General features: G+C 28.9%; 1 protein-coding gene across 1 annotated transcript; it reads left to right on the forward strand.

Annotated features, from left to right (window-relative positions):
* Nucleotides 1-6075: 6075 nt before the first annotated feature.
* LOC137812177 (nodulin-26) lies at nt 6076-8495 on the forward strand. Its single transcript, XM_068614093.1, has 5 exons — nt 6076-6315; nt 6480-6704; nt 7016-7213; nt 7971-8032; nt 8134-8495. The coding sequence occupies exons 1-5, from the start codon at nt 6199-6201 to the stop codon at nt 8348-8350; spliced, it is 819 nt and encodes a 272-aa protein (XP_068470194.1). The 5' UTR covers nt 6076-6198; the 3' UTR covers nt 8351-8495.
* The last annotated feature ends 1531 nt before the right edge of the window (nt 8496-10026 follow it).

Genomic DNA, 10026 nt, shown 5'->3' on the forward strand with positions numbered 1-10026 from the left:
ATATAGTTTGCACCCACTTTATATTATGAAAAGTTATTATTTTTAATCTAACATTTATAAATAAATTTTAAATTTAAGTTATTCTTACAAAATCGGCTCATAAGATATGATTTGCAACCACTTATATATTATGAGATGTTCATATCATTGGTCGATGTGGGATCTATAACATCTTCTTGTGTCGAGACTGTCAATGCGCGAATCTATATAATGAGTGATCCGATACCAATTCAATAACTGGTGATCCGATCAATCAAACAAATTCTTTTATATTAAATTTTAAATAACTCTAATATTATATTAGGATGATGTGATCCGTCCAACAAATTCTTTTATAATAGACTTTAAATAACTCTGACATCATATTAGAAAGTAAATTTTAAGTTCAACCTTACAAAATCGACTCGACTCATTAACTATGGTCTTTATGTCTATGTTCACTAAAAATTGATACAACAGAAAAAACAAATATTTTTGTTAAGTGGCTAAAGTTTTAAAATTGTACTTCTTTTTATAATCATGTAGTTAATAAGACTTATTTATCAACTTTTTTATATTATAATTGTACTGGTATGGGCGAGGCCGAACCCTGATCTCCCTGTCCGAGATCCAAGTGATTGACCGAGGTCTGGTCAACCTGACCAAGACCAAGGTAAAGCTGGCCGAGATTTGAGAGACTAGGCCGAGACGACGAGGCCGACAGCCTACCTGGCCAAGACCCTAGAAGACCTAGCCGAGCCAGAGAAATCTAGCTAATGGCTGACCCATACCAGGGGAACTTGGCCGACGACCGACCCCTATTACCGTTAGCGCTCAAACCAAGGTCAGTGAAGTTAATCCATCATTAAGAATTAGGTAATACAACCTTAAGCGGTATCCACTCTGATAAGCGGACCCAACAAGGTAGGCCAATTAGAATAATATAAATAGCCCGCATCCCAAGGGGTAAGGTATGTCATTTATTACTGTTCATCTACCTGAGAGCTGACCACCCGCTTTACTGACTTGAGCGTCGGAGTGCCTTCGCAGGTACTCCCACCATCCAGTGTTCACCCGAGATCGAGTGCCGAAAGAGAAGCAGGAGGACGAGAGGAATCCCAGCTCATCACCCGACAACCTGACCGACCGAAAGAAGAAGAAAACTTCGATAGTTCTCTAGGTCTCATCTCCCTAGTAGTAACAATAACTTTTTCCAACAATCTGAATTAAATGTATCGCTTGTGTCTATAAAACTTTGAACAGTTGAGTAATTAAAATGTTTAATTTAATATATTGTATGCTTGTTAATCACTACTCGTGAACAGTTTGGCAAACAAGGAAAAAGGAAAAAAGTTGCACAGAAAGTGAATATAACATAAAAGTGCTTAGACAAGGTCAAATAAAGGTAGTTTTGAGCATGTAGTAGTGGGAGGTTGAAACAAATTTGCATGCGCATTCAATTAATCCCTGTTTCGTCAATGCTTTGGGTGGAAAAGTGAACAAATACCAGGATCTTTTTTTTACTACAACATTTTTCAATATTTTTTATAAAACTATTTTCTCAATCTAATTTTGAAAAAAAATTATTGAGATTAAGTTTTTAATTGAAAAGTGGATCCTATCGAAATGTGGATTATAATATTAAGGCCTTGGACTATATCTTCAACTTCGACTAACTAACTGGTTGACATTTTGAATTTCTAGTTACCTAGTTTGGTAAACAAAGATTATCCATCATTAATGGATGAAAAAATTATTAATATTCAAATTTAAAGCATTAAATGAGAAAAAATAAGTTAGGAATTTATCATAGGTTAAAATATTATATATAACAGTCTTTTTAAAAATATTACAAGCTGGTAAGTTAATTAGTATTGGAAGTTTACTAGCTGAAATATGGAAAGTAATAGGTGAGTTATTAGCTATGCTTAAACCTATTAAGTTAATGTGTTAAATTAAAAGTGTTTGATAAAATTATTTATATTAAAAATGGAGAATGAACGTAAAATAATATTAAAAGCCAAGTACGTTGCCATGATAGAAATGTGAGATCAGCTTAATGCTAATGCCTAAGGGTTAATGTGAACCCAAATTATTCTTTTTGGTGCATCATGTGAACTGAATCTTTGCACAAACTAAAGTGTCTTCTTTGTTTATTTTTTAAATATTTCATATATATGCACACATTGACCCCATATATTGGGAATATAAATCTTATTACGCGACACATTTAATGAAATCAATGGTTTTAATATTATGAGTACAATCATGCTTATGTTGTCAATACGATATCTTTATTTTGACATTTTTAATGCCATCCAATTATTCTTATTTTACCATTTCTAACTTATATATCATTAGACTCGATCTTACTATTAATTCATTAAAAAACAAGCCATTTAGTTTAATTTAAAATAACTCAATAGATTAACAAGTTTTAAATTAAACATAATCTAATCTAATTTAATGTAAGTTAGATGGAATTATTTATAATTTTAAAATACATATAAACTAGTTTTTTTTTTAAATTTAAGAAGCTGTTTATAATTAACACTTTTTAAAAGAATCACCTTTTAAGGTTTTCTAGTAAAAATATAAATTGTCTATTTTAAAAAAATAATAAATTATACAAATACGAAAAAATGAAATATACTTACTTTATTAAAAAAATACAAACAAACTACCATAGATCTAATTTATTTCTAGATGACAAAACTGGTTTGGACTCTTAAATGTTAAACAACACATTTTAGAGTCTCTCTTTTCAAGATATGTGATTTCTCCTATTATAGTTAAAATGCATTTAAATTTTTTTTTAATATATATTTCAATACGTCTATAATTTACTTTAGGTACAAAGTAGATTACCTATCTTCATTAAGCTTCACTTAATAATCTTCAATGAAATTTCATCTCTCAATATTTTTTCTACAAGATTTGAATATCCTTGTACGAAGGAACTCATTTATGAACTTCATTAAGCTTCAATAACTTTTTAAATTAGGAAAAAGATTGTTACATCAATGAATTTCATTAAGTATTATTAGTTTATTATCAGCTTAAACTTCATTAGTTTATCAACATTAAAAGATCTTTTTAATTAATCAAGACCACCTGATTTATAGTTACTTATCATATGGCATCGTTTGTTTTTTTATAGGTATCATGTATAATTTTATAAGTGTAAAAAGAATCAAGAATAAAAAATATATTTAAGAGGACATGAAGTTTAAAGAAAAATAACCTTTAAAAATTTTTAAGATTTTTTTTCTTAATCTGTTGTTGATAAGAGAAACTAAATGTGACAGTTAATCGTAATCAAGAAAAATAAAGATTTTAATACAATGAGAGAAAGATGGAACTCAACAACGTACAAAATTTTATAGTAGATACAAAATGACTACTTGCGAAAATAATAAGCAGATAAAAGAAAAATAGAGTAAAATAAAAACCCACGAGACCTAGTCCAGAAAATGTCTAAGATTACGATATTTATTTTTCTCACTCTGTGAAGATAACACTCAATCTCACTCAATAAAGATGAAATACATGTCTTCCTAATTTAATTACCCACTATCTTTTTAATTACCCACTATCAAATTAGGAAGAAATAACAAATATAACATTATATTACTTTCATATGGGAATAAATTATATTCTTCATCCTACCAACTACTTTTGCTTAACTCATTATTTTTTAAATTAAGTGTTTAGATTTCAAATGGTATTTTAACTTTTTATATATTTAGGAGACTAACTTTTATTTGCATTTTCTACATTATATCATATGTCTCTTTTAGTATAACTTTGCTACTTTGTTTTTTAAGGAATTGAACAAGAATAAAAGTAGTTTTTGGTTGATTCCATTCATGAAATTATTGAACTAATTTTAATTGTTAGTGTTTTAATGAACTTTCAATATTGTTTCTTGTCATTTTAGTTTAGAAACTTAAAAACAGTTTTAAATTTAATTTGGCTTTCATGGTAGGTAGTGTTCAAACTTAAAAAACGATATTTCTAAGTTAAAGTGTTTGGTAATTATTTTGAGAATAACTAATTTTGTATGTGAAGATACAACCTTGGATAATTGCGTATAAGTTATGTAAACATACTATTTAAAACATACTTTATAAAATAGTCTTAGTTTTAAATTTAGTTGAAAAATGGACCAAATTTTAAACCAAATCAAAAATCAGTTTACTTTAAAACCGATTATTAGTTATTTAATTCTAAACCGTTTCTATAAAATAGTTTAGTTTGTTTAGATAAGTTTAATTAAGTTTTTCAAATAACTAAATTTCGCACACCTTAATTGGGACAAATTATGACTTTTAGTTTTTCATTAGTAACTAAGTAGGTCTCAATCTCTACTATTTTTTTACACTTACCAGACAAAAATGCCTTATAAAACAGTTTTTTTTTTTTTTAACTTATAAATCAATTAATTTTAACCATGAGAAAAATTATTTCATAATTCAATTTGTCAATCTTAACTAAGAATGATTACACAAATCTTTGATGATTTCACTTCATACTTAACATTGTTATAAAAAACCAAAGGATGCTTTATGTCAATAAATAATATGAAAATATCATAGCATTCATGCAGTATCTATGTTTGATGGAGACAATTTTCACTCGTGTTATACTTATCACCTCGTTTGAATCAAATTAATTTGCGGCAAAACCTGTTGAAAGTGAACCATATCTGTAAGGGGAATCATATTATTAGAATTTTTTAAAAAAACACTACAAAAAACTGTCAATAAAAATTTTATATTACTTTTTTTACTATATGAATTTCAACTTACAACCTCATTATATAGATAAAAAATTTATAATTATTACAATAAAATAAATAAAATAAAAATATTTACACTAATAAATATATTTAGGGTTTAGGGTTTGGGATTTAGGGTTTAGGCTTCAGATTCGGTTAATTGCGTTTGGAGTACAATTTGGGTTGAAGTTATGAGTGGTATTTGGAATCATAGGAACTGCGTGTCCTTCGATAGGGGGTGGTAAATACGCTCGAAGTATTCTCCTTAATACAGGTAAATTGGTCGTGGATTTATGCAAAGTCACATTGTGCTTCCTTCGGGTACTCTAATTGGGTTTTGAACCCAGTAGATTGTATGAGGATGATAATTTAATGTTTCCTGTGGTTAGTTTGGTTGTTCCTTAGATAATCAAGTAGGCGTTTCGTGGTAGGAGTATGATAAAGTGTTTTGCTCTTTATGGATAAGGATTGTATTTAAATTTATAAGCACAAATTATATTTTTTTTTTCTTCTTGACGTAACATAATAACAAATACTTTTTTAATACTTTTCTTCCATTCTTCGGTATTTATTCTTAATATTATTTTAGAAAAAATAATGTTGGAGCAATTTTATTTTTGTCTAAGCAAGTCCAAGCAAATAAGCAAGATGAAGTGAAGGATAAGGAACTCTTTGCTAACCTCACTAGTAAGCTACAAGGTAAAATGGGAGACAATAAAATAAACCATTTTAATAAATTAAATGAGTATAAGAAAGTTTTAAAAATTTAAGTAACTAAGGGCAAAAGGTAGAATTTTGTCTATATATAAATAATTAAAAGTTTTAATATAGTTATCTTGTATTTTTTTTTATCTTATAAGGTCATAAAAACCAATAGCATAGGATTGAAAGGGCTTTGATTTGTCTTCTCTCCTCAGATAACTCCAAGGTAGGTACCTTTTTGTCCTCTCTCTATACTTTTTTTCCTTTTTATTTGGAATATCTGCACAGACTATATTCCTTTTTGGCCACTGTCCTAAATTCTTACCACCTTCTTAACTATCTTCTTACACATAAAATGTATTTAATTTAACATATATTAAAAAATATTATTTTCATCCATTATTCGATAAAAATCTATAAATTTGCTAATAACATGTTATTGAATTACTTTACCTCTATCAATGTATTTAAAAAATAAAACAAAAAATATTATAAGAGTACATATTATAAAAAAGAAGAAATTATACTAAAAAAATTAATTTATTCATTAATAATATAAAACACTTTTACATGCACATCTAATTACAAAGAATGATGATATTTGAATTGATTAATAATATAAAATTATTCCGTGTCTTTGCGAACAACTTTTTGGTTGCCTATAAATTGGAGCTGTTTATGAAGTAGATGAGAGTGTCTAGTTTTGTCTCTTAGTAGTTTCTTGTACACTGTCTCTGATGGCTGGTTATTCAGGAGGATCTGAAACACACGAGGTGGTTGTAAATGTAACCAAGGACACCCCCAAAACAATGGAACGCTCGAACTCCTTTGTCTCTGTTCCTTTCTTGCAGAAGGTGCCTTCTGTTTTTTCAATTTATTAGATATATAATCTAATTCTGAAATATTTTGTTGTTGTGGAAGTCCCTTTCTAGATTAATCATATTGAACTAGAAGAACTGAGATTGGAAATGACAATACCATGGTTTGATAACTTTTGTTTGTTGATGGAGACATGCAGTTGATAGCTGAGGTGGTGGGCACGTATTTCTTGATATTTGCCGGATGTGGTTCAGTTGTGGTGAACAAGAATAACTACAACGTGGTAACACTTCCTGGGATAGCAATTGTTTGGGGGCTGGTTGTCGCAGTGCTGGTTTACTCTGTTGGTCACATCTCTGGTGCCCATTTCAATCCTGCTGTCACCATTGCTTTTGCCTCCACCAAAAGGTTTCCCTTGTCGCAGGTCACCCAACCACAACCTTCTTTCTAAACTATATAAACTTGGTTGTCATTAGACAACAAGTTGTGCTTATTTGGAAATTGTGTTATTGTTTGTTTCGAGACTGAAACTATTTATACATATATTTTTTTACCTTTTCTCTGATGCAGAGTTTTCATCTGCTTTTCTGATTATTAATTTCTACTAAGTAATCTAGTTGGTCAATTTTAGTCTCCATAAAACTGAATTCAAAACCTTAAGGGGACAAATGCAGTACCATAGCATATAACAAAAAAAGAAACTGTGAAAGTAACTCATAGCTTGTTATGATACAGGTACCAGCTTATGTGGCAGCTCAGCTGCTAGGAAGCACACTTGCAAGTGGAACTCTGAAGCTATTGTTTATGGGGAAGCATGACCAGTTTTCAGGAACAGTTCCAAGTGGAACTAACCTGCAAGCTTTTCTCTTTGAATTCATAATCACATTCCTCCTTATGTTTGTCATATCAGGGGTTGCCACTGATAACAGAGCGGTAACATCTTTTTCACCTTACTCTTTATGCTTAATACATGCTTTCTAATCAGATTTGGAGACCTTCGTACACAAAATATTACTTTTCAACCACAGTAATTAATCAAGATCTTTAACTTTTCCAAGATTCAAGATATTTTCATAAGTTTGGATGTTTTGAACCTGCGATACTTGTCCTCGCAGAAAACAGTATTAAAGAATGGTAATACCATGTTTGTAGCACAATTCGTTCTATAGAGACAACATGAATTCATAGTTTTTTTTTATAATATTAGAATTTCCAAATAAACGAATTTAAACACGATATAATGTTTAAAATAATTATCTTTGAATAAAGTCCTTAAGGGTTTTTCTTAATTTTTTTCTGTAAATGTTTCAAACCAATTTGACTTGTTTTCTAAGTAAAAAAAAGTTGAGTTAATGTTTTGGGTGGTGGAAATTGAATACTTCATTGGCTCGTTCACTTTTTAGTCAAAAAGTGACCAACCCAATCCATTTTTCGCTATAATGTCAGGAAGAAATGGAGAGAGGCATGGCAACACTGAGGTTAATGGTTGACCTTTCATGATGATTTTCTGCATAAAAAAATACATTATTCTTACACTATTAGTAAAATAATGTGGAAAAAAAAATCAAATTACTCTTAGTTTGTAAATAGTGGAATGAAGAAAAAAAACGAAGCATCTAAGTCGGCTCATCCACGAAATATTCTTCTTAACTCTATTTATTTCTTGGTTTGAAAATTTAAAACTGTGCAGATTGGTGAAATGGCTGGGATTGCAATTGGGTCTACGATACTGCTGAACGTGATGATTGGAGGGTAGTTAACCAATCGAGACCCTAATGAAATGGAATTTATAGATAGAGATAATAATATTGTTGTAGCAATAAGATGTGATGAGAATGTTTGATATTTGACAGGCCAGTGACAGGAGCATCAATGAACCCAGTGAGAAGCCTTGGACCTGCTTTTGTGCACTCGGAATACACAGGAATATGGATATACATTTTGGCACCAATTCTTGGAGCTGTGGTTGGAGCATGGGTCTACAATATCATTCGGAACACAGAGACCACACTCTGTGACATCACCAAGAGTGCCTCTTTTCTCAAAGGACGTATTGGTGGCACCAAATAACTTAACCAAATGCAAATGTTCTAATCTTTTCATCACCTGTTCTGTTCTGCCATGACTCAATAACTTTTGCATGTAATTGTCTTTCTTGAAGTCATATTCCAAAATAAGTAAAAGAGGTTAAATTTGCATAAACCACCCAAACAAACTTGCATTTACTCTAAAAATTTTCTAGTTATTAATAATACAATAGAGTTTTGTAAAAAGTATAATCACTAAAAGAAAATCATGAAATAAAACTAATTTTAAAAACAAAAAATAATTAGTTGTTATAGTGACTAAATTAGTGACCATTTTAGGGATTAAATAAATTTTTTGGTTTCTAAATTAGTTTCTAAATTGATATCAAATTAACAATCAAGGTTTTTCTACCAAATTTAGAAACTAAATAATTGGTAATTGATAGTTAATTAGATACTAATTTAGAAATTATTTAACAATAATAGAAACTAATTTAGAATTTTTTTTTTTTTAGTTTTTAAAATGGTCTCTAATTTAGTTACTATTGCAACTAATTATTTTAGTATCTAAAAATTAGTTTCTATTTTGATGACGTCTAGTGAATGAAATAATTATACTGTATCTCTTCAATGTTGTTAATTGTGGTGAGGAAATGGGTTAAAATTTTACCGTACGTATATAAAAATAATATCATGGGATCATTAAGTAATTTTTTTATTGGCTTGAGATCATTAATTAGTAGAAATGCTAAGAAAATAACAAGAAATCTACTTAAAAATTTATAGTTAAACGTTAGTTATTAGTGCATTTTCAACTAAAACATATAGAGAATGTTAGAAAATTTATAATGAGATAATCTTTTGTGGCTTGAGGTCTTATTTAAACTCTAATTTGTGTTCGTGGTAAGAAATTAAGTGGGACTAATTGACACATTCAAAAGTTCTTAAAATAAAAAACAATGTTAGATTATGTTAGGGGTTTGGGTTAAAGGCCTCATAACGGATATTAGTGAACTAATAATTATAACTTTTAATTTAATAGTAAACACACGTTCTAAAGAAAAACTGTTATTTGAAAAAAAAAATTATTAATATTTAATTTGATTAAAATTACTTTCATAGTAGTATGCCATTATTTGTGTGAATTGAGCTAGTTAAAAAGATGAAGTAATTTGGCTAAATAATAACTTACATATGTGATGATAAATGTGTAAAAATGATAAGTTTTAATATGTAAAAGTTATAAGTTTTTTTTTTCGTGTGGATAATACTCACTCCATAAAAATATTGTTATTTGATAGAACTGATACTTAATATTTGATTATTGTAACTATAAGAAAATTTCAAAATTTTGACGGTCCAAATCTTTAGTAAGAGTTTCGTTAATAATGTATCTTTTTCGATGGGTTTTAGGTATAATTATTTTTAATAATTTTGATGTTGGTAAAAATAATAGATGAATGATATATTTTTTATATCATAAATTACCAACGAATATTCCAAAAAAATTAGCGACATACATTTGTCCGTCAAAAATTATGAATGGAAAATTCTAATTGCATAATAAAATCTTAGCAACAGTATCTATCAACACTAACGATGAACATTGATCCATTGGTAAGTCCTAATTAAGTGTACATAACATAAATTGGTCGGGAATCTCTTCCATCGGTAAATGGTAATAAAGGTTTTTTTTGACGAATTACGCATTTATTTTGT

The sequence above is a fragment of the Phaseolus vulgaris genome, chromosome 2 (assembly GCF_051622355.1).
Source record: "Phaseolus vulgaris cultivar YP4 chromosome 2, ASM5162235v1, whole genome shotgun sequence".
In the NCBI taxonomy this organism is placed as follows: Eukaryota; Viridiplantae; Streptophyta; class Magnoliopsida; order Fabales; family Fabaceae; genus Phaseolus; species Phaseolus vulgaris.